This window comes from Pezoporus wallicus, unplaced genomic scaffold (genome assembly GCF_028554395.1).
Source record: "Pezoporus wallicus isolate ANWC-B61680 ecotype Strahan unplaced genomic scaffold, APGP_CSIRO_Pwel_v1 contig_13178, whole genome shotgun sequence".
In the NCBI taxonomy this organism is placed as follows: domain Eukaryota; kingdom Metazoa; phylum Chordata; class Aves; order Psittaciformes; family Psittacidae; genus Pezoporus; species Pezoporus wallicus.
Genome location: NW_026641245.1, coordinates 573,982 through 601,022, shown reverse-complemented (window position 1 = coordinate 601,022; position 27,041 = coordinate 573,982). Strand labels below are relative to the sequence as shown.

Here is a 27,041-nt window from a genome sequence, read left to right as displayed (position 1 = left end):
TAAAAATAAGTCCTTGGCTTGGCCAGGGTAGAAGCTCTGGGGCTGAGCAGGCTCCAGGCCACCCCAGCACATCTCCTGGCACCCAGGCATGTTGTTGGGGTGCCCATGGGGTGCATTTCCCCCTTCATTCCCCGTGTAGGGGTCAGGTGAAGGTCCCCTTGGGGCAATGGCAGCAGCCATCCATCCCTCTGGGCCAGTCAGCCCTGAGTCACGAGCTGGCGTCGTGCAGTCACACTCACTTCTATGTAAGGAAAACCTGAGGTCGCTCCAAAACCCTGGGATCCAGCATCAAGCATGTTCCCTGGTTGTGCCCAGAACGGGGACAACCATCTCCTTTTGCTACCGCAAACCCTCCTGCTCCTCATACCCCACACAGCCATAGTGGTGGGGTGCGATGCCCACAAAGGGGGGGACATCTCACCCCTGGTGACAGCTGATCCGGGGCTCACCTTATGCTTTGGTACTGATGGCATCCAGCAAGCGGCATCATCCTCCCTCCCCATGCACACAATGGGGAGGGGGGGGCACGCTGGTGTTTTGCAGCTCCACATTGAGGGCATCACCCCCTGGGGGTGTTTTGATGGAGTGAGGGGGGGTGGGATGTGGGGTGAAACAAAGGCCCTGGGTTCTCCCCCCCATAGGACCCCGCGAGGGCCCCTTCGGGCCCTCGCGGGGTCCTATGGGGGGGGAGAACCGGGCAGGGACCGCCCCGGGGCGGAGCAATCGCGTCCCCGCTTCTCCACTGCCGCCGTGTCCGCCCCGTCGCGCCCCGCCATGGCCGCCCGTTACCTCCGTGCTGCCCCGGTGCTGAGCCGCTTGGTCCGCTGCCCCCTCCCCGCCGCTTCCGTGGGGCAGCGCCGGCACTGTGAGTGTATGGGGCGGGGGGGGGGAGGACACCCTGAGTGTCCTTAGGGACGCGTCCGGTCCGAGTGGGGTTTGCAGCAGTTTCGACCCACGGAAGGGTTTGCACGGAGGGTCGGTTGGATTTGGGGGTGCGATTGGGTCCGTATCCCGCTTACAGCCAGTCCGGGGTGTGTGTGTGGGGGGTTTCTCCCGGTTCCGGGCGGGTTTTGGGTCCGTACCCTGCTCACAGTAGGTCCCAGGGGGCGGGGTTTTGCTCCCGGTCCCGGTTCTCCGAGGGGGTTTGCAGCCCAATTCGTACCCGGTTTGATCCTGGAGGGGTTTGTGCCACCGGGTTTGGTCCCCAGAGGGGTTTGTCCCCGGTCCTGGTCCCACGTGGAAGTTTTTCCACCCGACCTGCTGCGCGGTGTGGCCCCCGGAAGGGTTTGCTCCCCGTCCCCCGTTGAGCTTTGCAGCATAGAGGTCCCATCTCGGCTTCTGGTGCTGGTCCCATATGGGGTTTTGTAGCTCAGCTTGGCACCGGGGGGGTTTTACACCGCAGCTTCCACCCGGGTCCTGTTCCGAGGGGGTTTGCGCCCGGTCCCTGTGCTGTGCGGGGTGTCCCGGGGTCTGATCCGGTCCCGCTCCAGTGCTGGTCTCACGTGGGGCTTTGCACCCAGCTCGGACCGTGTCCCGCCCCGCACCCGTGTCTGTGCGCTGCTGACCTGCACTGAGTGCGACCACAGTGGGGCTGGTGCAGGAGCAGCCCGGACCGCAGTGGGGTTTGTGCCCCGACATGTGCTCGAGTGGGGTGTGCACCCCACCCTGCACCCAACCCCACCGGATGGGTCTCTTGGAGCCCCTGGGACATCACACCGAGAGCACAGCTGTTGGGCTGAGGTGCAGGCTGTGGGGCTGAATTGTGGGGCTGGGGTGCGGGGCTGTGGGGCTGAGCTATGGGGCTGGGGTGCAGGGCTGTGGGGCTGAGCTGTGGGTCCGGGTGCGCACCCCTAATGTGCCACCGCTTGCTCCCAGATGCCGACAAGCGGATCAAGGTGGCCAACCCAGTGGTGGAGATGGACGGGGACGAGATGACGCGGATCATCTGGGCCTTCATCAAGGACAAGGTAATGGGTCCAGGACAGCTGCTGCTGCGCAGGGCCCCCGCTGCCCGCCCCGCCTCTGCTCCCCTCCCCGTGTCCCGTGCCCGGCCTTTGTCTGCAGGGAGCAGGTGCTGGAGTCAGCCCCGTGTCCGCAGGGACCTGGGAGGTCCCGAGCAGGGGCTGGAGCTGGGGCCAGGGCTGGGGCTGACTGCCATGGTGCTGGGGCTGGGGTTGTGCCATGGTGCTGTGCCGTGCCATGGCGCTGTGCCGTGGTGCTGTACCATGCCATGGTGCTGTGCTGTGTCACGGTGCTGCTCCCCGCACACCCAGCACCATGCCCAGGCTCTTACACTCTCTGCCCCCCCCAGCTCATCCTGCCCAACGTGGACGTCCAGCTGAAGTATTTTGACCTGGGGCTGCCGCACCGGGACAAGACGGATGATCAGGTCACCATCGACTCGGCGCTGGCCACCAAGAAGTACAGCGTGGCTGTCAAGTGTGCCACCATCACGCCGGATGAGGCCCGGGTGGAAGGTGGGCAGGGGTGAAGGGGCAGGGTCCCCGTGGTGGCACAGGTCTGTAGTGGGCTGGGGGCCCTGTGCTCAGTGCTGTGCCCTCCTCCCCGGGTGCTGTGTGGGGCTGGGGACAGACCGGCCCCGTGCCCATGTTGAGCCGTGCTGGCTGTGCCTCTCCTTGGCCGGCACCAGTCTGGCAGCAGCCCACGGCATGGAGGAGCCGGCGGGGGGGGTTGTGGTGCTGGGGCTGTGGCTTGGGGGGGTCCCTCGGGGGGGCCTCACCTCAGTGCACCCCAGAGTTCAAGCTGAAGAAGATGTGGAAGAGCCCCAACGGCACCATCCGGAACATCCTGGGGGGGACGGTGTTCCGGGAGCCCATCGTCTGCAAGAACATCCCGCGCCTGGTGCCCGGCTGGACCAAGCCCATCACCATCGGCCGGCATGCCCACGGTGACCAGGTGAGCGCCGTGGCACGGGGGGGCCGGCAGCTCCTCACGGGCCCTGCCCCACGCTCTGCCCTGCCCTGTGCAGTACAAAGCCACCGACTTCGTGGTGGACAAGTCCGGGACGTTCAAGATGATCTTCACGCCGAAGGACGGCAGCGGGGCGAAGGAGTGGGAGGTGTTCAACTTCCCCGGCGGCGGCGTGGGCATGGGCATGTACAACACGGACGAGGTAACGGGGCAGCGGGGGGGCCCCGGGGGGGACCTGGCCAGGCTCAGGGTCCCACAGGTGTCCACGCGCTTCCCTTGCAGTCCATCTCGGGCTTCGCCCACAGCTGCTTCCAGTACGCCATCCAGAAGAAGTGGCCTCTCTACCTGAGCACCAAGAACACCATCCTCAAGGCCTACGACGGCCGCTTCAAAGACATCTTCCAGGAGATCTTCGACAAGTACGGGCTTGGTGGAGCTTGGGCTGCTCGGGTGGGGTACCGGCACGGGGTGGTCATGGCCAGGCCTGGCTGACCCCCCCCGGATCCCCAGGCACTACAAGACTGAGTTCGACAAGCTGAAGATCTGGTACGAGCACCGGCTCATTGATGACATGGTGGCCCAGGTCCTCAAGTCCTCCGGGGGCTTCGTCTGGGCGTGCAAGAACTACGATGGGGACGTCCAGTCGGACATCCTGGCCCAAGGTGGGGCGCTGTGGGGCAGGTTGGGGTGGGCTGCACGCAGTCACCCTGCCAGGGCTGCTCTGACCCCCATCTCCGTCAGGCTTTGGGTCCCTGGGGCTCATGACCTCGGTGCTGGTGTGTCCGGATGGGAAGACCATCGAGGCCGAGGCGGCCCACGGCACCGTCACCCGGCACTACCGGGAGCACCAGAAGGTGGGTGCGCCGTGCCCGCGGGTGCTGCCCGCGCCACGCTGCCCGCGCCGGGTGCTGAGCGCTCTCTCTGCGCAGGGACGACCCACCAGCACGAACCCCATCGCCAGCATCTTCGCCTGGACGCGCGGCCTGGAGCACAGGGGGAAGCTGGACGGTAACCCTGAGCTGATCAAGTGAGCGCGGTGGGATGGGGCGGGACGGGGCTGTGGGTCCGTGGCGCAGGGGTGCCGGTGAGGTGCCGGCTGTGCCGGAGCCGTACGCGTGATGCCGCCATCGCCAGGTTCGCCCAGACACTGGAGAGGGTCTGCGTGGAGACAGTGGAGAGTGGGACGATGACAAAGGACCTCGCCGGTTGCATCCACGGCCTGGCCAAGTACGTGTGGGGCTGTGCAGGGTGGACATGGGTGCCCATCCCCGGGGACTTGGGTCTGGTGCAGCTCATGGCCGGGCAGGGGTCACATCGCACACCTTGAGCTGTGCTGCCAGCAGTGGGGACAGGAAGGGACCCCCAGCCATGGGTCCCTCCATGCCCTGTCTGTACCCCGCAGTGTGAAGCTGAACGAGCACTTTGTGAACACCACTGACTTCCTGGACACCATCAAGAACAACCTGGACAAGGCCCTGGGCAAGAAGTAGGGACCGGGGGCACCCGGCCCCGCTGCTGCGGCGTGGATGGAGCCGGCGCCTCCAGCCTGGCCCCGCAGCTCAGGGACAGCTCAACCCTTTTTGTAAGCAGTTTTCTTACAAGTGTCCATAAAGCTTTTCTAGCAGGGATGTGTAGGACCAGGGGGGCCCGCGCTGACTCGTGTACCCCCGCGTGCCAGCAGCCATTAAACACCTCACCCCACGGTGTGGTGGTGCCTGCCGCGGCACGGGCAGGGGTTGCGGTGGCTCCAGAACCCACAGGTATGAGATCTATTGCTAAACAGCTCCTCAAACCGAGATGAAAACCAGCCAGAACACAGCAGGGCCGTGCACCGGGGTCTGAATGCGGAGGGGGACATGTGTCCACTGGGGCCAGCTCTGCCATCAGGCCCCCGGCCTGGTGCTGTGGTGCTGCAGTCACCCGGCACCCTCTTGCAAGGGGGGGACACACGTGGCAGCTTTTTGGTAATGGGGCTGAGGTAGTGCTGGGGAGGGACACGGCCACACTGCGCAAGGGGGTCCAGGCTGGCCACCGCTGCAGCCACCTCCATCCTTCCCAAGGTGGGGGCAAGGCTGCGGGGCCCCTGCCCTGCCGGGAACACCGGGGCTGGGAGGTGGCACCCTCCAGAGCCAGCCTGGGCTGTTTGGGGACGGGTGGAACATGCTGCATGTGGGGAGTGGTGGGACCTGGACCTGTGCAGCTGCTGGCAGCGGGTGCAGGGGATCAGCTTGAGGTCCCAGACCCGTCCCACTAGGACCCCACGGCAGGGAGTGTGGACAGCCCGGACAGTGCTCCCAGCCCGGCACTGCCCCAGCTCCTCCTTCCCCCCCCCAACACTGAGCAGAGGATGGACCCTCATCCCAAGGGCTGCCCCAGCACCGCCATCCCCTGAGCCCCAGCACAGCCCAGCGGCTCGGAGCCGGCAGTGAGAGCAGCTGTGGCCCCTCGGCAGGGCCCTGGTGCTGCTCGGCTGCCCCCGGGCAGCGGGACCGGCTCCGGTGCCCAGCCTCCTGCAGAGAGCACACACGGAACACGGGTTTACAAAGCACATTGGTTGAAGGAAACTGAACGCGCTCCAGAGTTCAGTCCAACCCCGCGGCACGTCTGACAAAAATAAATTACTTTCCAAATCGCCTCATTGCTCCGGGGGAGCAGCGTCGCCTCGGCCGGCACAGCAGCACCGCGGCGGCTGCGCCCGCACCGCCTGCACCCAGGGGAATACACTGTGATGAGCGTGCCCCACAGCCTGCAGCGAGACCCACAGCCCCTCCTGCCCCATGGGAGCTGGGGGCTGCAGCCCCACACGGCCGTGGGGCAGCGCCAGGAGGTAGAATCAGTAACACGGCATTGTCCGGGATGCGCCTTGCCCTGCCTGCGGCTCAGCGTGTGCCGGGGCCGGAGCGAGGCCAGGGCAGGGATAGGGATGGGGCTGGTGCTGGCTCGGCCCAGTGCGGAAGGGCTGGTGTGGGGCAGGAGCAGGGCGAAGGGAGGGCAGAGCCAGGGACATTTGCCATTCCCGCTCCAGGCACTGCGGAGGGGGGGCAGGACCCCACCGATGGTGAGAGCTCCACCGCGGCTCCTGCAGCAGCAGCCCAGGGCTGAGCCCCCCTGCACCAGCTCATTGTGCCTATGGCAGCAGCCACTGCCTCTGCCACTTCCAGCTGCCACCAGCAAAGGCTTTGGACATCCCAGTTTAATCCCTCACCAATCCCAGCTGGAGCCCCTGTCTCCAGGGGCGGTGGTGCGGGCCTGGCCGGGTGCTTCACCTCCGCTTACCACACAACGTCCACGCAGCCCCCGGCAGCCTGCTCCTGCGCTACAACATGTTGTAGTACGCCATCTCCTTCATGGCCTGCTCCGTCAGGGCGTGCTCGTCCGGAGGGTTGCCCACCCCCCCATAGCCATAAGAGTTCTCCTCCTCGAAGTCGTCCATCTCCTGCTGCCCGTCCAGCTCGGCGTGGTCGGCCCCGGCCAGTTCCATCATGGGATCTAGGATTCAGCACAGGGACACCGATGAGGGACACGGGTTAGAGCCCAAAGCTCCCCAGGAGCCACAGCTCTGCTCAACCAGGGCACTGGTGGGGGGATCTCGGCTCAGAGGATCCCCAGGCATGCACCCAGCAGGGGTGGGGTGATGGCAGAGCATGCCGGAGCGGAGAGCTGGCATCGGTGTGCTCACTGTGCCACAGGCACCCATCCCACCACAGGGACAGGGAGGCATCCTCCCAGTGCAGCCCCTGCCCTTGCACCCCTGCACTGGCTGAGTTGTCCGTGGTGAGGAGGAAGAAAAAGGGCAGGAACGGGGGATCCTGCCGGGTCCCCCCAGGGCACGCTCGAGGCAGGCATCAAGTTGCTGGGAAACCAAGGGTCTCCAGCTCTGCCCGCGTGACGCAGGGGTGGCTCCGCTGCATGGATACTGCCACAGGAGCTGTCCTGGCGCTCCTGAGGCCGCAGCATCTCCTGTCCCCGCTCGGTGTCCTTGGGCAGGTACCGAGGGGGCAGCCGGGGCAGGAGCAGCAGGATTTACCCTCCCACCCTGCAAAACCCCCGACCGAAACCACCAGGACAGCGTCACGAGAGGGCACTGTCCTGTCGGGAGATGCTGAAACCTCAGCAGCTCCTTGAGGAGCTATTTATTAACTTATTGTTCAATGAATTATTAATATTAATCTTACTCCCAATCCCATTCACTACCTTTCTACGGAGGACGGTGGTGGCTGGGGACACAGTGATGTCACCACGCGGTGCTGGCAGCACGAGGGCAGCCTTTGGGTGACGGACATGAGGCTGCCAAACTCTGCTCATCAGAGCTGCCGCAGCGCAACCCAACTCCCCAGCAAGCAGCCGAGAGCCGGGAGCAGCCGCAGCAGGGGGAACCACAGCACCGGCCACAGCCTGCACCCACCTTGGCTGTCCAGGCTGATGTCCATCACGCCGTGCTTGACCTTCATGTGCCGGCTGAGGTTGCCCTTCAGGTTGAACTTGCTGGAGCAGTAGGGGCACTTGAAGGGCTTGCTCCCCGCGTGCAGGTGCATGTGTCCCAGCAGGTTGTACATGCGGTTGAAGGACTTCCCACAGACCTGCGGGCAGCGCTGCCGTCACCGAGAGCTCCCCACGGCACCGGGACCCACCGCGACCTGACCCTGCGGCACCCACTGAGTGACGGGGCTGCTCCCTCCTCCCCGCTGCGGTGAGGGGCCTCTGCTGGTGCTGCTGGGAACTCCAGCACCCCTAGTGCTCATCAGAGGGGCAGCGGTTGTCCTCCTCCATCGCTGGTGCCCACCGCTCAGCTCGGAGCAGACGGATGAGCTGTTCGCCCGGGCGAACAGAGGGAGGCATCACAAAGCTGCTTTCCTGCGGCCGAGGACTCAGCCCAGCCTGGCCGGGTTTCTCCGCAGCACACAGCACCAGGTACGGCACTACCCCCCCGTCCCCGGGTCTGCTGAGCCTCCCGGCCCCCCCGTACCTTGCATTTGAATGGCTTCACTGGTGAGTGCACAATCATGTGGGTCTTGAGCGTCTGCTTCTGCACGAAGGTCTTGAAGCAGATGTGACACTGGTAGGGGCGGACGCTGGTGTGAATCAGCATGTGCCGCTTCATGTTGGCCTGGAGGGTGAACTCGCGCCCGCACACCTCACACTTGAACTCCTTCACGCCCTGCAAAGGGTGTGAGAGCCGTGGGCAGAGCCTGGCCCCGGGCAGGCAGCAGCAGCCACGGGGTCACTGCACAGACCCCACTGGAGCTGGGCACGGCGCAGAGCAGGGACTGCGCTCCCCGAGGGCGGCCTCCTCACACTAAGCTGAGCTCTGGGGACTGCTGTGTCTGCCTGTGGCAGCAGGTGGGACTGGATGAGTGCTCAAGCCAACCCAGTCGGTCATCCTGTGATTCTGTGACTGTCGGTGGGCTGGAGCCCAGGAGCTGGGGGCGGATTTACCCTCATCACCTCATCCGCAGCTTCCCCAGACCATCTCCTGCTGCCCTCTCCTCCCCTTCTGCAGGCGCAGAGGGCACCACTGAGCTCAGGGCCACCCCTGTGCTGCCCCATGGCCAATTCCCTGGGGCAGGACCCTGCCTCCTGCCTCAGCCCCAGACAGGCTCACCCAGCCTGGAAATGTGTTTGCAGCCAGTATTGAGTCAGTGCTGCGGAGCAAGAGCAGGGAAGGAGATGGGGACTGCAGGTGCCAGAGCCCATCCTTACCCATAGTGAAGCCCATTCACTGCTAATCAGTGGCCCCGAGAGAATGAACAGGGGTGCCTCTGCCACCCGCAGCACCCGTCTCCCAGGGCTCCGGGTGCATGGACACCTCCCTCACCCCGGTACCCACATCCAGAGGTGCACATCTCCTCCACGCATATCCCGGGCAGCACCCCCGGGTGCCCCATCCCCTACCTTGTGCGTGAGGGAGTGCTGCTTGAGGTGGTGGATCTGGCTGAACTCCATCCCGCACTCGGTGCAGACGAAGGGCCGGACGTTCTGGTGCTTCAGCATGTGGTTCTGCAGCTGGCTGCGGTAGTGGAAGGACTTGCTGCACTCCAGGCACTGGTAGAGCGTGGGGCCCTGGTGCGTGGAGAGGTGCCGCTTCAGCTGGGTGAGCGTGGAGAAGTCCAGCCCGCACTCCACGCAGACGTGGCAGCGCCCGCTCTCGTGCTTCACCTCGTGCGCCTTCAGCTCGCTGGGGTAGGCGAAGCCGCGGCCGCAGAAGCGGCAGCTGTAGGGCTTGATGTCGCTGTGCAGCAGCATGTGCCGCTTGAGGTGGCTGGTCTGGGTGAAGGCCTTGCTGCACACCCCGCACTTGTGGGGCCGCGTGCCCTGGTGGGTCAGGAGGTGGGTCTGCAGGTGGCTGGGCTGCTTGAACAGCTTGCTGCAGTGCGGGCAGGAGTGCGGCTTGATGCCGTTGTGGCCCAGGATGTGCGTCACCAGGTTGTACTTGGAGGTGTAGGACTTCTCGCACATGCGGCACTGCCAGCGCTTCTGCCGGTCGCCCGCCTCCACCAGGTAGGAGTCGTCGATCTGCACGTTGATGTCCAGCCGGTCCAGCTGCGCCTTCTTGTTGCGCTCGCTGGTGGCTCCGACCGGCTCCAGCTCGCCCGGCTCCTGCCACCCGCAGCCGGGCTCGCTCTTCACAGGCTCGGGGGACGCGGGGGCCTCGGCCTCGCCGGGGGACGTGGCACCCGCCTCCAGCGTGCACTCGGTCCTCAGGGCCCCCGCGGGGCCGTCCGCTCCACCAGCCCCACCGAGGCGGCGCTTGGAGCCCTGCAGCTCGAGGTGCCCGTGCCGGCGCAGGTGCCGCAGGCGCCGCGGCTTCCTGCCGAGGGCACCCAGGTCGATCATCTTCACGGCGCTGCTCTGCACCGCTCGCTCCGGGCCGGGGTCCTGCGGCGGGGCCCGACGCCCGCGATGCCGCTCACCCTCCTCCTCCTCCGATGCGGGCACCGGCTCCTCACGCGGGGCCTCGTCCTCTGCCTGCTCGCTCTTGACCTTGGGCACCAGCCTCACCGGGGGCCGCTTCCTCCGCCGCGCTTGCTTCTCCAGGGGGGACCCTGCCTCCAGGGCGTCCTCCTCCTGCCCATCCCCGGCCACCGGGCCCTCGCCCTCCGGCTCCACCGCATCCAGCAACTCCTCGCCCAGCGCCGGGAAGAAGCCAGCGGGGCTGACGGTGGCACCGAGCAGCTCGTTTTCCGACACCAAGCCCAGGACCGCAGCCTGTGCCAGGGACAGCACCACCACCGCGTCCGTCTGCGTCCCACACTCCGTGAAGCGATCCATGTCTCGCCGCCTGCCTACGCTGTCATGGCTGGGAGGGACAGACATGGGGGTCAGTGGGGGACGCTGCTCCATTCTACCTGTCACCCCTCTCCTCACCACCGACCACAAACCCCAGACCGACACGGGTGTTGCCAGCATGGGTACCTGGCACCATGAACCCCAGCACGGCCCCGGAGGCCTCAGCTGCGCAGGGAGCGGGGAGCCAGGCTGTGGAGGGGCAGCTCGGCCCCATAGCCACTGCTGGCCAGGCTGCTGAACCCTGAGGCTGGGATCAGACTCCTCACATGCCCCAGAGCTCCCCAGCAGCACCCTGGGCCCAGGCATTCATGCAGTGTGCGGACAGCAAAAAGCCACATGTGCTGTTCTGCCCCACGGTCCTTGCAGGAGCAGGGAGCAGCAGCCAAGGGCACAGGGAGCTCAAGGAACCAAAGCCCAAACTGGTCAGGAGGGGGCTGCGTGGTCAGTTCAAACCCTGTAACAGCCTCAGCCCTGCAGACACAGAAGAGCTGCTGGTGTCTCACTGCCTCCCACCAGCACCAGCCCACAGCCAGCCAGCAATCCAAGGAATTCCCACTATAAACTATCCGGGAATCTGGGATAGCAAAGCATGGCAGAGCTGCAGGGCAAAGGGGAGCAGGGCAGGCACTGATGCAGGCACCTCGGGCATGCTGTTCCACCATCCACAGCCGGTGGCTGCAGGTTCCCTGCTGATTCAGCCTGGGAATCTGGGAGCAGAGACCACCGGACAAAGCAGAGCAGAGTGAGCAGAGGAGCAGGAGGGTGTGAAGGCACAGGCAGGTCTGGCAGTGGGGACCGGGAAGGGCACAAACTCCCTTCGGTTGTGTTCTGTGAAGATTAACCAACGCTGCGAGAACGTGCTCGTGCTCGGCTCCCTCGTGCCCGTGGGCCTGACCCCCTGCAGTGGGTCCCGAGGGATGCAGAGCCCCATGGATGGGGTGGAGGCAGGCACTGGGAGGGCCGCCAGCAGATGGAAGCGGGGAGGCTGCTGCTTCCTCCCGCGGCCGGGAATGTTCCCCTAAATGTAATTATTTCTGCAGCTACAACAAAGAGGAGTCCTACGGGGGAGGTAAAGCGGGAATCAACCCTAAACCCGACTGCGCCGCCAGCCCGGAGCACCCGCATGGTGCGAGGCGGGGCCGGGCTGAGGAGAGCAGGACCCCTCAGCAGGTCACCACCGCGTCCCACAGCCAGGCTGGTTACGGGCTGCGGGACGAGGGGCTGCAGGCACAGCACCGCAGGCAGGGCGCAGGCAGCTGCCTGCTTCCGCCGGGCCCCGGTGAGCCTGGGCTGTGCATCCCCCCTCCAGCCCCCGTGCAGAGACAGGGAGAAACCGTGCGCCGAGAGGAGGAGGATGGGGGGGGAGGAAGAGGATGGGGAGGAAAAGGGGGAGGGGAAGTGCGGAGGCAGTGAAACAAAGCAAGAAGTGGAGGAGGGCGGTGGTGGGAGGAAGAGGAGGAAGTGGCTGAGGAGGTGGCTGCCAGCACCAGGATCCCTTTTCCCAGGAGGCCCCCGGCTGCCTGGGCTCACCAACGCTATCACCCGCAGCCGGGTGAAGGGCCCTTGTCTCCCTCCTCCTCCTCCTGGTGCCCCCCCACAGCGCACCACTGCTCGAACATCCCAGCCAGGCTGCAGGGGATGGAGAGGTTCCTGCTTCCCTGCTCCAGCTTCCTATCTTGCACCGTGCCCATTCATCACCTCCGTGCACCCACCCCGCCCCACACCCTGAGCTGGGTCCCAAATGGAGGAGGTGATGGGTGCTGGGTGGCCGGAGCCGAGCTGCTTCCAGGGACCATGGTGTGAGCAGTGCTGCTGCCTTGGGATCTGCTGCTGGAGCTGAGGAAGCTGAACTCATGGAGCCTGCTCCAGGACTCCCAGCACAGGCAGGGCAGCAGGTCCCTCTCTCTGCCTGGGTGAGCAGAGCCCAGCTGGGAAGCTGGGAGAGCCTCCTCATTTGGCCTTGGGCTTCGTTCTCCTTCTTGGTTTGGGCAGTTTCTGGTTCCACGCACACAATGTCTCAGCCCAGATCTCTTGTCCCAACAACCACTTAGAACAATAAACATGCTGATCCCGGCTGGAACAGAGCGCTCCGATTGATCCTGCCATGGCAGGTGCTACCAAGTGCCATGCAAGGACAACCAAGGGCAGCACAGGATCCAGCCAGCACTGCAGCCAGCTGGCAGCAACCAGGATGGGACCCGACTGCTCTCCTCCATCTACAGCAGTGCCAAGGGGACTCCCCAGCACAGCTCCAGGTCTCTGCCCCGAGCACCATGAGGTGAATGTGGAAGCTGATGGAATCACATACATATGCTCCAAGAACAGCACTGGTATGCTTTAAGAATCATCGAACCAACCACATTAGAAAAGATCTTTAAGACCATAAAGTCCAACCATCACCCCAGCACTGCCAAGGCCACCAATAACTCCTGGCACTAACAGAACTGCATCTGAAGCAGAAGGAAGCAAGTGCCGGATTCCTGCTTAGGGCTGAGCCAAAGGCCTCGTGTTGCACCATCCGCTGCACAGTTCCTGTGAGTGCGGGGCCCAAGGGCTTGAGGAGCCGCTGCACAGGCACCACAGGGGAAGTGGCACCAGGATGATGCTCCTGTTTCACTTCCCGCTCTCGCTTCCCTGTTCTGCCTCCCCAGGTCCTGTACAGCTGGCTGGAAACGCCGTTTCCCAACACACTGCAATGGAGGCTGGGTCACAGATTTCAGCCTCCCCTAGGAGTCACACCAGCACCGCAGGGCACTGGGGTCTCTGCTGTCCCTGCCACAGGGATGGGTGGGAATCAGAGAATCAGACTGGTTGGAAGGGACCTCAAAGCCCCTCCAGCTCCAACCCCTGCCACGGGCAGGGACCCCTTCCACTGGAGCAGCTTGCTCCAAGCCCCTGTGTCCAACCTGGCCTTGAACACTGCCAGGGATGGGGCAGCCACAGCTTCTCTGGGCACCCTGTGCCAGCGCCTCAGCACCCTCACAGGGAAGAGCTTCTGCCTAAGAGCTCATCTCAGTCTCCCCTCGGGCAGGTTAAAGCCATTCCCCTTGGCCTCTCATTTGGGATTCTGTCAGCCCATCTTGGCACAACAGTCCCAGCATTGCTGCAGTGCCAGAGCACCAGGCCGGGTCTCCAGGATGCTGTAACAAGTGAACTCCATCCTGTGTGGAAAAGCAGCCCCATGAGGGCTGCATTGCCTTGATAACGTCCCAATCAACACATCATCTCCTTCGTGACAACAAAAGGCACCAGTAACGACCAGCATCAGCAGCCCATTTGTCACCAATTCACAGTCCTTCCGGGGGCAAGAATCCAGTGCAAAAATAACCCTGCTGCTGCCACGGTTTCTCAAAATCCATTCCGCGAGCACCCCGCTCCCTGCCGACAGCGGTGCAGCTCCGGTGAGGTCCTGATGCCTTCGGCCCCCCCTCACCCCCCTTCCCTGCCCGCTCCCTGGGCAAAGTCTGTCTCTGTCTCGCTATGTGCAACGCTGAGATCCCATTTTGAGGAAGAGCTGCCACAAGAGCAACTCCTTCCCGTCCCTGGCTCCGGCACTGGGTCCTCCCAGCCTGACCCGGCAGGTTTTCACTCATCAAGCTCGCCCATCCCTGCCCACGGACCACCGCTGGACCTGGACCCGGACCCTCCTCTGGGCTCAAACCAAACCCTCAGCTCAGGCTTAGGGGCTCCTTTGCTGGTGGAGACACTCACTCGCCCGCACCTCTCCTGCGCGTGGAGCTCCACAGGCGCTCCTGGTCCATCCGCTCGGGAAGCGGCGTGCGCCGAGCTCCCGGTGCCCTTGTCCGTGTCTCCGATGCTCAGAGGCGGGAACATCGCAGCGGGGCCGCGGCAGCGGCTCCCGTCCCTGCTCCTCGGGGGTTGTGAAATGGGTTCTCTCTCTCGCGCGTTCCTCCTCCCACCCGGGACGTTTCAGTCCTGCTGCAATCTCTCCTCCACTCCCCACTCTGCCCCGGCACACCCTGAGCATCCCGCCCGGCCCGGCCCGGCCGCCGCCTTGGAGCCATCATCAGCTCCTCACCAGCCCCTCCCAACCTTCACAAGCTCATTTACATGGCTCTCACCTCCTCAGGGGGCTTTACTGCTACTTACCTCTCACCTCACCCAAACCCCTCTCACCTGGAGCCTCTCACACCAGGCAGGTCTCTCCGGCAGCAGCCCTCTTGCCCCTCAGTGCGTTTCCTGCCCGCTTCCGTATTTTCCGGGGCTGCATCAGACCGAGCCACCCATCCCGGGACGCTTTTCCCTGCGCTGGTTTCACTCCCTCTGCACCCCTACCTCGCACCCACGCCGCCCAGAGCTGAGCCACAGCAGCCACCGGTGCTGGGAATGGGACTCACGGCAATAATCCTGACTGGAGCAGCCTAAACACAGCACATCTGGGACAGGAAAACCCTGGTGCATGCACAAGGGGTTTGCTGCAAAGACCAAGATCTGACAGGGGAGACCAGAGCAGGCCCCCCTGCTCTCGCAGGGCAACATCCTGGCTGATATCCCCTCTAAGGCTGAGGCTTCAACTCCTGCAGACCCTTGTTTTCCTGCCCAGGGCTTGTTTTCCACCAGGCTCCATTTCCTTCGCTGCTCTCTACACCAGGTGAGCAGTGCCTCCACCACCCGTCCCCCAGCCGTCCCTGCAGGAAAGGACACCAAGGGCCCCCGAGGGTTTGTGCTCTACCTTCCTGAGGAGCAGTGACCCCTCAGCCGGGGCTGCAGGAGCCTCCTCGCTGCCGCTGTGCTCCGTGCTCCCTCTGAGGTACGTGCAGGCACGAGCGGGTGCCAGGGCCCCACTGGTACCGGCAGTGGCTTCTCTCAACCTCACCCCGCGCCCGTCCTCAGCATCATGGGCTGTAGGAGAAACCAACAGCACCGCGGGAGGACCTCAGGGATTTGTCCCCACAGAAAGAAAACCGGTGCTGTGACCAGAGCAGCACCATCTGGCTGTCCCATGGGGGCACATAGCACCCCCATACTCCTTGGCTTTGAACTAGTGCAGTGGTGAGTCCTGGGGCTACGGGACCCTCACTGCGGGACCCCTTTGCAGGACCCCCATTGTGGGACCACCCTGCCGCAAGCTGCCCGCAGCTCTCGGTGCAGGGCACAGACAAAGCCTGTGGAGCACCCAGGTCAAACCTGAGCATAAATGGGGCTGAAGACGATCGGCTGCAGTTGAGCCTGTTGGGTGGCCTTGTAGGGGTAGGAGGCATTAAAGCTTTCCAGCCATTTCTATCTGAAAATGGGCGATCAGCATATGTGTAATACTTGGGAGATAGCTCTGATTTTATGTTTCTTCCTTTCTTAAAAGCAGCTTTCATTTAAATTTAATAAAGGAAACATCAGTCTTTCATCTCCGTTTTCTTTGCTGTTTGCACATGAAGCTCCTCAAAGCACCCACCAAAATTTTAAACAGAAAAATAGGCTTTTCTTGAAAATCACAACTAAAATGGTCCCTAAAACTGACCCAGGCTGTTTGTCCTGCACCAGCCCATGGCAGAGCCAGCACCACCGCAGTGACCTCCACCACGGGTGAGCCGGGCTGCAGCGAGGAGCCAGAGGTCTGAGAAATGGAAACTGATGCGTGGGGCCGGGGGCTGCTGCCCAACGAGCTCCGTGTTGTGAGAGAAATCCAAACTATTCTTAAATCCACCCAGTCCACGTCTCCACGTTAGAGACCACCTCCATTTCTGAAGGGAAACTCTTGTTAATGGCTCCTCTAGAACAAAGAGGAAACCTACTTGTGAGCTGATCAGAAAGCAGAACTGCTCCCTTCAGCTTTGGCTACGCTGACAAGGGAGGATGTGCATCATACCATGTGTACCACGTGAATGAGCTGGGGGCTTTGACACAACCTAATTTGCTGCATGAGACAGAACCCCAGAGTGGTTTGGGTTGGAAGGGAACTCAAAGCTCCTGCAGCTCCAACCCCTGTCACAGGCAGGGACCCCTTCCACTGGAGCAGCTTGCTCCAAGCCCCTGTGTCCAACCTGGCCTTGAGCACTGCCAGGGATGGGGCAGCCACAGCTTCTCTGGGCACCCTGTGCCAGTGCCTCAGCACCCACACAGGGAAGAGCTTCTGCCTAAGAGCTCAGCTCAGTCTCCACTGTTTGTTTCAATGATGCCAGGATTTGCCCTGTCCTGACACCTCATTTCCATGGGGAAACCCTTGCTCCACACATGGGAATTGGGCACCGCTTTGCTCAGTGTTCTGGTACGGGATGCTCGGCTGTCCTTGCCCACTGAGTACCAGCCCGGTGCTGGCACATGCAGCACCTGGGCTGGCACTGACTCAGGTGTCCACAGCTGAGCTCTGGCACTGCGGTCCCAGCACACGCAGCACCTCGGTGCCATCCTCCCTGTGAGCAGGTCGCTGCTCTGCCCCCTCGGCCTCACCACTGCCTTTCACTATCTTTGCCACGCAGCAGCTACATCTGGAAGGGGAACACCAGTACCAAGGCTGAGTGCAGGGAAGGGCTCCCGCTTCACCAGCCCTCCAGAAGATCCCTGTGCTCAACTGGGAGCGGGTGCACGTGTCATCACTTCCAAGGGCTGGGGAGGTTCCATCCCGGGGAGCCCCGGGTGAGCCATCAGCCTGCGAGGAGCAGCCGGTGCTGCTCACGGCAGAGCTGCCCTCCCGAGCGCTCCCAGAGGCAGCACCCACCGACACGGGACATCCCGCTCCCCAGCCCGTGGGAATCGCTCTCCTCCTCCACCAAGTGCAGCCTCCATCCCTCCCTGCCCCCAGCAGCCTGCATCCCTCCGTCGCTCCCTCATTCTTCCCGTTTCCCTGGCAACGCCCATCTCGCGCTGGAGATCTGTCCCCTCTCTCCCTCTTATCTTCCTCCTTTCTCTTTCATCTATCTCCTAATCTCCCTCTCTATCCCAAACCCCCATCCTTGGCTTCCTTTCTTTCTCTCTCCCTTTTCATCTCCTCCAACATCTTCTCTATCTCGGGGTTACAATTATTTGAATCTCACTTTAAAAAGAAACCAATCCACTTCATGAAGTGCCCGCCCTGCTCCCCGCAGCCCACCTGCACGGACAGGACCCCTGCCCATGCCCAGGCACGTCACTGTGCTCCAGCACGGCCTCTCCAACCTTCCTCGGGCTAAAAGTGATGGGGCAAAGGGCACTGGCTGAACATTAGAGACCTGATTGCACTGGTTTGGCCGTGGAAGCATGAGCTGCCCGGGGAGGACAGGCTCTGCCGGGGCCTGGGGGGGGCTGGAAAGAGCAGGGGAAGCCTGGATCACTTCCCAGGGCTCCCGTGTCGTGGTGGGCAGCTCAGCAGGCACCCATCTGAGCGGGTTCGTTGCCACACGTGCGCTCCCTGCACCAGGAAACTGCTGTGCAGGGATGGACCGAGCCAAAGCAAACACCGGAGCCATGGGTGGAGAAACCTCCCAGAGAGGATGTCAATGTCCGAAGCAGCACTGGCGGGGAGGATCCTATCAGCCCCCAGGGGAGATCCCGGAGCTTTGCTCAGGGGCACAGCAACGCCTCTCCTTCAAGGCTCTGAGCCTGATCCATCAGCACTTCTGCCCAAGCAGCTCTCCAGAAGCAGGACATTGGAGCTGCTGGGAGAGCTGTCCTGGCGCTAAACTGCGTGTGGGGAGCAGCAGCTCTGGACAGCCTTCTCCTGCTGAGCTGTGCGGTGTGACCACACCAGAGGGAAGGGATGGGACCCACAGGGACCTGGAGAGGTGGGACCGTGTGAACCTCACGAGTTCAACCACACCAAGTGCAACAGCCTGCCCCTGGGTCAGGGCAATCCCCAGCATAGACACAGGCTGGGAAGAGAATGGACAGAGCAGCCTGAGGAGAAGGACTTGAGCGTGCTGGTTGATGAGAAGCTCCCCATGACCTGGTTTCAGTGTGACCACAGGGACAGGGAGACCTTAGGCAGAAGCTCTTCCCTGTGAGGGTGCTGAGGCGCTGGCACAGGGTGCCCAGAGAAGCTGTGGCTGCCCCATCCCTGGCAGTGTTCAAGGCCAGGTTGGACACAGGGGCTTGGAGCAAGCTGCTCCAGTGGAAGGGGTCCCTGCCCGTGGCAGGGGTTGGAGCTGGAGGAGCTTTGAGGGCCCTTCCAACACAAAGCAGTCTGTGATAACCGGTGTCCAAAGGTGAGCAGTGGCTGGGGTCAAGGGGCTGCTCCTGCCTGGACCCCACTCTTACAGCACGAGCACCCACAGACGTCCCCGTGCTTTAAGGGGGTGTTTATCTGCGGTTTGGGACCAGCAGTGTCCGTGGCGTGGTAAGGAGCAGGGACAATTCCCACCCCAGGCAGCCCTGTGCCGTCCCAGCTCACTTCAAAGGCTCCGCACTGAAACCTTGCTCTCCCTTGGAAAACAGTTTTCTGCTTTTAAGTGAAATAAACAGGGGAAGGAAGACTTTCAAGTTCCTCCTCGCTGCAGCGGCTCCGCAGCACAGAGTCCTTTCCTCTCCGAAAATAGAAGAGCTATTCAAAAACGATGCAAGGAGAAAAAAAGGAACTGAATAGAGGAAAAAGGAAAGAAAAAAATGGAGCCCCAAGGGGGTGGGGAAAAACAGAATGAAAAGACAGCAAAAGTAAAGAAAAGGGATGAAAAATAAAGGAGGGGGAAGAGAGAGACAGACAGAGAAGCTTTGAAAAGAAAGAATGCTCCCAGCCTGAATACAGTGTGCATGAAAAAAAGAGCGCTTGAAAAGAAACAGCCAGATGAAATGACCTCTCATTCAGCGCCCGTGCCAATCACCACCACAATGTAAATCCTTTCTTCTTTTCTGCATTCTCTCTCTTTCCAGCGGGGGCAGAGGGAAGAGGAAGAAAGGGGAGTTAGTTCTCAGCATAGGAGAATAAATCTGCTCTTTGCTAACTCCCTGAAAGACGCGGAGCTACTCCCAAAAGCACCTCTCCCAGGATCACACATGCGGCTCTGGGAAGGACCATCCCCACCATCGGGGCTCCCAGAGGAAAACCCACCACCCGGGGAAAGCCACGAGCAAAGAGCCAGAGAAAACCCCTCTGTGGGCACAAGGGTGGCTGCGGAAAGCAGGCGGTGCCAGAGATCTAGGTCAAACCCCAAAGCCTGCGTGGAAAGATGAGGGATGGTTGCGGTGGATGCACAACCCAGTTGTGGTCAAGGGTGGTCCAGGGCTGCCCCTTCACCCTGCACACCCCAAACCCCTCCGCACATGGAAGCGGGTTCAGACACTGCGGCCAGGAGAGGCCTGATGGGACCAACAAAGATGTCCCATGTGGGAGCCCAACAGAGCATCACCGCTGCCCTGGCACCGGTTAATCATAAACTGCCTCAAAGCAGAGCAATAAACGTGGCTGGAGGTCAGAGGAGCTGGCGCACGAGCACCCTCACAGCATAACCCGGCCGGCTGGTTGGGAAAGGGGAGAAACAACCAACGTGTCGTGAATGAGAGATGTGACACCCCAAAGGGACGTGAAGCAGCCCCTCAGGGTGCAAGGGCCAAGGGCAGACCCCCACTGCAGGATGCCAGTCTCACTTTGAAGAGCATCACTGCCCCTATCCTTGGGACCAGTTTTAGTGCAGGAGCTGCATCCCCAGTCAGCTCTGCTGGGCCCGGAACACGGTCACTGTGGCTGAAGGGTCACTTAATGCGTTCCCAAGTGAGCCAGCACCCACGGGACATCCATCGCCATGAGCACACCATCACCAACTGCAGTGTGCTCCTGGTATAGGGGAAAGATCCCCGATAGGGATGAGCCTTCTAGGGGCAGAGGAGCGCAGCGCTCCCAGCTCAGTGCCGCAAGGAATTGCCTCCAGCACACGGAGCATCCCCTGCAGAGCTCAGGGTGACACCAGGGAAACGCTGGGTCACAAACACACCGAGTGCAGCGTTCACCAGCCCGCGGGGAAAGGACGGAGAAGCAAAGCCTTTGGGCAGCCACCAGATCCGCTCCCACCGCGCCAGGCACCAGGCTGGGCCCTCTGGGAACGTCCCAGTTCCTCCAGTGAACGCTATGGGAGGCCTCACACCATCGCCCTGGGAGCAACCCCGAGCGCCGAGCTGCAAACACCGCCCTGGTTTCCGATCCACGAGCTTCAGGGTTTCAGGTCCTGTCCCACGCAGCTGGGAGGTGCCGCTGGGGCAACACACAGTGCGGGAGAGGGGAACGGCCACGCAGCTCCAGGGAGTTCCATCGGCTGCAGCGAGGCGGCTCCGGCCCCTGCCTGCACACGTTAGGGTTCATAGGAATGGGGCTGACGCCCCACATCACCTTCACCTCCTCAGAGCTCCAAACAGGCTTCCGAGCACCAATGCACCGGCCTCATCCACAGCCCCTGCTCATGCACCAGAATGGTCCCAAACGCCCAGCATGGAGCAGGGGGAACAGAAAGAGCCTGGTTCAAAACACTGAACTTGTCATGAAAGGAACAAAACCTCCTCCAGCGCCGAGCTGAGCCTGACCGAGGTGAAGGGTGCCACACGGTGACAGGCAACGCTCCAGCCAGTGAAGTCAGTAACTGGTATGGAAAACCCCTCTGGATCCGGGGGCACAGCGCCTGCCTGCACCCGATGTCCCTCATGCTCCTGGTGACTGCCCTGGGCACCCTGTGCCAGCACCTCAGCACCCTCACAGGGAAGAGCTTCTGCCTGAGAGCTCATCTCAGTCCCCCCTCTGGCAGGTTAAAGCCATTCCCCTTGGCCTGCCCAGGACCCTGCAGCTCCCAGACACAAGGACCCTGGCACTGTGGAGGGTGGGAATGTTCGTCCCTTTTACTCTTCTCTATCACCATTTTAACACGGATCTCCAGGGCTGGGCTGGCCACAGGTGTTTGCCTTTGCTGTGACAGCCCCAGGGCCTGCTTTGACCCCCCTCAGCCCCTGCGTTCATCACAACCTACGTAAGTGCCGTACTTTGTGCTCTCTCCTCTCACAGCGAGAAGTCCTATAAATACAGCAAATACTCAGCTGTTGAAATAATTTGCTTATGTGTGTCCCCTGTTGAGAACCATCAAATGAAGCCGAACCACTCAAACCCCCATAAATCACTTACTCTGCAGACAAGATCTGCAGTTTCCCTGACGGGCTTCACCAGCACGTGCTGAAGGAGGAAGAACCTCGGCAAAGACCCTTGAAGCCACCGATGGAGAAAGCAGAAAGAGACGTGAGCAAGGACAGGAGCCTCCCGCAAGCAGCCATGGAGGAGACACAGCAACAGCTCCAGAGCGACGCAAGGGGCGCACCGGGGGGGCAGATTGAGCAGTGCCTGCACAGAGCAGGGAGGTGTTTGCTTCCCTGTGAGGCGCTGGCACAGGGTGCCCAGAGAAGCTGTGGCTGCCCCATCCCTGGCAGTGCTCAAGGCCAGGTTGGACACAGGGGCTTGGAGCAAGCTGCTCCAGTGGAAGGGGTCCCTGCCCGTGGCAGGGGTTGGAGCTGGAGGAGCTTTGAGTTCCCTTCCAACCCAAACCAGGCTGGGATTCTGTGATTCTGATATTTAAGTTCCTACTTCACAATGCCCCCGTTTCAGAGGGCTGAGGGGGCAGTACGAGAGAGCAGAAAGTCCTCTGTGAGGGAAGACTCTCACAAACGCCATGGATTCCCACCCTGGTTAGGAACAGGAGCCCACTCCCTGGAATACCCATCCTTGCAGCTCATTAACTCCTCCCAAAGGCACCTCCGCGCTGGATGATCCCAGTCCCCCCAGCCACACTCTGCATTGCCCAGTCCCAGACAAGCAGGGCCGGGCTGCCTGTGCTGCACCATGGCCAAATCCACGTCCAGGCTGTGCTGGGCGTTAAACTGGAGCCACAGTGGGTGCCGGTAGCGGAGCCATGGTGCTGCAGTGTGGTGGGGCAGCAGCGTGGCAAGGGCAGGCGGCCGAGCTGCGGCAGCCCCAGCACGGGGCAGTGGGGACAGGCTGAGAGTGGAGGGAGGGAACGGACCCGGGAGCACCCAGTGCGTGCGGGATGTGACACAAAAGCCGGGAAGGGGCAGGGGAGAAGTGACCCGGTGTGATGGGACGAGCTGAGGAACAGGGGAAGCGGAAGAAGAGGAGTTTTGATTTTAACCGAGTTCTCTCATTTCATCACAGGGCCATTTAAATGTTGCACCGAGGTTGTTTTTCTCACTCACAGAGTCCCAGAGCCCTACAGATCCCTGTTATTAGATGTTCCCCACCAGAACGTGACTGCTCACACCCATCACAGCTCACACAGCGCATCAGAGGGATGCTCACTACCGTGATCCCCAACCGCTGCCACCCCAGGCTGGTCTCAGACCCTTCCCCATTGCTCATGCTGTGACCAGCCACCCCCTGCCTGAAAACCTGGCGCATTCCCCATGGCATCATCCCTCTTGCTGTACTTAGAGAGCAGCATCCCGTCCATCAGCACCTCCAGGCTGCATCCCAGAACTCCTCAGCAACACTCAGACCTGATTTATGACTGATTCAGGGCATTTATAGCCTTGGAAGGTGCGGAACAGTTACAGGTTTCCCTCCTTCGCAGGTCACTGCTCAGCTGCCCGCAGGAATCCCACCATTGCTGCTCTCCACTGCCCTTCGCTCCCTGAGCATCACCTCTGGGGTAAACCCGGACTTCACGGACTCCCCTCACATCCCTCCCCACCAGCACTGTGGGTGCTGAGCAGCACAGGGCGCTCTGCCCTGCACCTCCTGGTGCCTCGCCCTCCTCATCCTCCCTCACACCAGCACATAGCAGATCCTGCATGCTCAGGGACTCCATGGTCCGTGCCACCGGATCCCACAGCCTGAGGCTCCCCTGTGCCCAGGAGCGGGTCTGACCATCTGCCAGCCCCAGTTCCCCATTCCTTGCTCTCAGACCAGCACAGCCCCAGTGCCGCTTTCACCTCCCCAGCTTGGGGAGGGACTTTGCCAGCTGCAAGCTAAGACCAACATATTGGGGCTTTAAACTATCTGCAGGACTGCAATGCTGCTCCAGGCTCCCAGCAGTCCCCAGGCTGCAGGACACCCCTCACTCCAGGTCAGCATCCTGCACGGCCTCCGGTGCTCCAGTGCCCTCTAATCCCTTTTCATCCCAGGAATGAGCCTCAAGAAGTTTCACCTGAACTTTCCACAAGTTTTTCCTTACCCTGCACAAAGGAGCAACCTGAACACTGCCCATCTCCCCCATCCTCTGCTGTGGAATGAGACATGCCTGGAGAAGGAAGGAAGGAAGGAAGGGTGGGAGATGAGGCTTTTCTTCCCACTTGAGAAGGTTCACAGTGATCCAGGATCTAAACGAACAAGAAGCCTCAACCCTCACAGTCACCTTTCCTTTCCCAAACCTGGGATACTTTGTGGAGAACACAGTTCAGGTGCTCAGAGGAGTGGGACCATGGTGACAGGATGAGGGCTCCGCAGAGGCTTCGTGCTTGCCAAAGCACATGATGCCTGCACGTTGTTTTCATTAGAAATACGTTCCTGTCCCTCTCGTGCTGGGCAGAGCTGAGGGCAAAGACCAGGGAAATTTAAAACTCTGTTTCTCCCCCTTAATTTAAAGTTTGGGGGAAAAAAAACCTGTGTTACATGTTGGGAACCCAGGGAGGGATCCCGCTCCTCCATCCAAACCAGGGCAGGAAGAGCTGAGCGAAGAGCCCCTAAGTTTCTCAGACACAGAAACGGCTCCAGCAGGAGCATCTTTCCCGGCTGAATTCCTGCCCCATGCCTGGGGGCAGGAGTGTGTTTTTTAGGGAAAGACTAAGGATGAGCCAGGTCCCTCAGCCAGCACAAACACCACCGCGACATGCGAGGAAGGAGGAGAGCTGCGCACGGGGCTGGGGAGGAAAAAGTGGGACAGGGACAAAAGGAAAAGCCTCATCACCAGATCCCAGTCCTCTGCCCCCAGGGTCAAGCTCAGGGACCTCCATGGGGACCACAACATCCTGAGGGCTCCTGGCACATCCCAGCACCACCCTTCACCCGCCACACTGCGCCAAGCGTGCCCTGGGATGGTATCTGGGATGCCTCATGTGCTGCCCCTCGTGCTGGTGTGCCCGCACCCGGGCAGGGGTCCTGCTGGCAGGGACAGGAGCTGCGCTCATGGGTCAAGGGGACCCAAAACTCTCGGAGGGAATATGACACTTCCAGCTGCACGGCAGAGCAGGATGGTGGCCGCGCTCCTCCCTCTTCACACTGCGTTTCCTGAACTAGTTTATGAGCAAAAAACCTTTGGATTGAGGTCCAACGAAACCAACTGAAAACACGGTACTGGAGGTCAAACCCAACCCTGCCAATGCCACAGAACAGATGCAGGGAAGATGCCCCATATCCCTCTGCTGCAGGTACCCACATCTGATCCCCCCAGTCAGCTCCCAGGTTCAGGCTGGGGACGTGTCCCGGTGGGCAGCAGAGCTCAGGTTATCGTGGTCTCAGTTACCAGTTCAGAGGGATGGGATGGGATGGGATTGCTGTTCGAGAGGGCATCCATGGAAGCCCTTTGCAGCAGAACAGCACGGCCCAGCCAGACTGGGCTCTGCTGGTGTTGGCTCTCACCAAGGGGGATGCACAGGGGTCTGGTCCCAGCCCTGCAGCCCACGCCTGGAGCGGAGAACCCCAGGCCCTCCAAGGGGATGCTGAGAGGAGAGCCCCCAGGAAAGCCAAGGGTGAGGGGCTGTCTCCAAGCTCAGACCCATTTGTTAAACTCCTGCAGCCAGCCCAGGCTACCTGCACCAACCCTGCTGAGACCAGCACCACCGGAACACGCAGCACCACCGGGCTGGTTCTGAGCAGCTGGAGGAGACCCCGCCGAGCCAGGTTTGGGATCACAGTGTGGGATCCTGTGAGGTCACCCACTGCTGGACCCAGACTGGGACCTGGCAGGAGGTCAGGCTCTGGGATGCGCCTTCCCCTCCCATCACAGCCCTGCCTGCCCACTCAGCGTGCAAGGAAACTACTAATGATTGACTTCTTAATTAATTATAACTAATTTAACCACCGCATCCTGTTGATTACAGGAGCTGCACAAACAAGAGTTTCCCGAGCAGGGCCGCAGCAGACAAAGCAGCCCCCGGCCCAGCAGCGGGGCTGTGCCCCCTTCCGCGAGATCCCCCCTGGGGCCATCGTGGGGCTCCGGCCCCGGGAGCTCTCAGGGTGCCTCTGTAATGGACCTGCCCGGTGGGGACAGGGCAGTGGGGACCCCCAGAGCCACCCCCAACCCATTTCATTCCAGCCCCTGACCCGCTGCTGTGTGTGTGGGGGTCACACTGGGACGGCCGGTCCCCTCTGCCTCGAAACTGCCCCCGGACTTGGGGTGAGGTCCAGGGGGGCTCCCCTGCTCTGTCCCAGCCCTGAAGGGGGAGAAGGAGGGGCCAAGGATATTGGGGACACCCCGGGGTGCTGCAGGCACCCCTATGACATCCCCCTAGCACACCCCACACCCCCGCTTGATACCCACGTGGCCTCCCGCCGCCGCGCCCGGTACCCCGGGAAACGGGAGGGGTTGGTTCGGGGGGGGGGGGGGCTCCCCCGTCTCCCGGTACCGGCCCCGCGGCAGGGCCCCCCTGCCCCCCCCCCACTCCGCCGCCCTCCCGCAACTTCCCCGGCCCCGCGGCCGCGGAAAAACTTTTGTGAGCGGCGACCGGGAAACTTGGCGGGGAGCGGGGGGGCGGGCACGTGCGGGGCGGGCACCGCCACCGGGACCCCCCCGGGGTGCGCGTCTGTGCGCGCTTCCCGCTCCCGTCCCTCCGCCGCCATCGCGCCCGGCTCCGGTCGCGGGAGAAGGTGGAAGGGAACGGGAAGGCGGCGGCTCCCCGTGGCCGCGGACCGGCGCGGGGGAAAGAAGGGGGGGGTTGGGGGTGTCCGGTTGCTCCCCCCTCCCCGATTGGAGCTGGGGGGTCCCGCGGCCGGGACTCACCGTGCGCTCCGCGGGGCGGCGGCGGCGGGTGCGGGCCCGGCGCTGGGTGCGCAGGAAGGAAGCGGGAGGGACCGCGGCTGACGTGAGGGATGCGGAGCAGCGGCTCCTCCTCGCCCGGCCCCGCCGGCCGCCCTTTATCTCCCCGCCGTGCCCCCGCGCCCCTCCCGGTTCCCCGAGCACCGTGACCTCCCTCCCGCACCCCGCACCCCCTCGCCGGGTCCGCCCTCGGTACCGGGTGCGGGGAACAAAGCTGCGGGGCGCGGCTCGGCTGTCGGTAATGGGGATGGGGCTGTCTGATGGGCCCCCCCCAAACCATCCCCTTCGTGGTCCCACCAGCGACTCCTGGTCCCTTGGTTTTGAAGGGGATCTCCCCATTAAAGGATGCTTGGGGAGTCACTCTGCATCCAGGGGGGACCTGGTGGGCATCAACAGTGATAGGAATATGGGAATCATAACGTGCTCCTCAGAAACCCTGGGGGGGGGGGGGTGTGTGTGTGTCACAACAACTGGAAACGGCCTCCCCCAAAAAAGGGATGAGTGGGATTTGGGATGTTGGGGTGCTGGGGGGGTGCTGGGCACCCCCAGATGCTGGATAGGGCTGTGGTGGGTGGGAGAAGGCAGCAGGTCTGAGGCTGTACTGAGGCTCGCAGATCCTCTGTCTGAGGGTCTGCGAGCAGCACCCTGGCACCCCCTGCGAGGAGGAGGAGGGTCTGGGCCTTGGGATGAAGGTGCACGCAGAGACCACTAGATTCGGCTGGAGCGGAGAGAGGATGCAGATTCTCATCTCCATGGAAGCAGGAGGAGCCGGACAGACGGATGGCAGCAGAGTTAGTGTGGAACCGCAGCTCTTTGTCTGGCAGCGGCTGCTCGGCTCCACTTTGGGTTTTTCTTGCATTCTTGGGTGAAAATCACCCTCACCAGCCCCTTCGAGCTGCCCGTGCCCGCAGCATCCTGCACCCTCCAGCCACCCATCCCCCG

At 62.4% G+C, this 27,041-nt stretch overlaps 2 protein-coding genes across 2 annotated transcripts; one reads left to right on the top strand and one right to left on the bottom strand.

Moving 5' to 3' along the window:
* Positions 1-712: 712 nt before the first annotated feature.
* Positions 713-4,568, top strand: IDH2 (isocitrate dehydrogenase (NADP(+)) 2). The gene is made up of 11 exons (XM_057422714.1): positions 713-865; positions 1,876-1,967; positions 2,312-2,477; positions 2,756-2,916; positions 2,990-3,133; positions 3,214-3,350; positions 3,442-3,593; positions 3,673-3,785; positions 3,861-3,958; positions 4,066-4,158; positions 4,334-4,568. Exons 1-11 carry the CDS (start codon positions 775-777, stop codon positions 4,419-4,421), a joined length of 1,335 nt encoding a protein of 444 aa, XP_057278697.1. The 5' UTR covers positions 713-774; the 3' UTR covers positions 4,422-4,568.
* A 1,540-nt stretch (positions 4,569-6,108) lies between these two features.
* Positions 6,109-26,165, bottom strand: ZNF710 (zinc finger protein 710). The gene is made up of 5 exons (XM_057422699.1): positions 26,064-26,165; positions 8,824-10,228; positions 7,898-8,089; positions 7,337-7,511; positions 6,109-6,420 (listed from the first exon to the last, which is right to left on the bottom strand). The coding sequence occupies exons 2-5, from the start codon at positions 10,198-10,200 to the stop codon at positions 6,248-6,250; spliced, it is 1,917 nt and encodes a 638-aa protein (XP_057278682.1). The 5' UTR covers positions 10,201-10,228; positions 26,064-26,165; the 3' UTR covers positions 6,109-6,247.
* Positions 26,166-27,041: the final 876 nt, after the last annotated feature.

Coding starts and splice junctions, on each gene's coding strand:
- IDH2 (XM_057422714.1), top strand. CDS start 775: ATGGCCGCCCGTTACCTCCGTGCTGCCCCGGTGCTGAGCCGCTTGGTC. Junction 3,959..4,065: donor GGTAACCCTGAGCTGATCAA/GTGAGCGCGGTG, acceptor CGCCATCGCCAG/GTTCGCCCAGACACTGGAGA. Junction 4,159..4,333: donor TGCATCCACGGCCTGGCCAA/GTACGTGTGGGG, acceptor TGTACCCCGCAG/TGTGAAGCTGAACGAGCACT.
- ZNF710 (XM_057422699.1), bottom strand. CDS start 10,200: ATGGATCGCTTCACGGAGTGTGGGACGCAGACGGACGCGGTGGTGGTG. Junction 7,512..7,897: donor TGAAGCCATTCAAATGCAAG/GTACGGGGGGGC, acceptor CGCTGCCCGCAG/GTCTGTGGGAAGTCCTTCAA. Junction 6,421..7,336: donor CATCAGCCTGGACAGCCAAG/GTGGGTGCAGGC, acceptor GCTGAATCCTAG/ATCCCATGATGGAACTGGCC.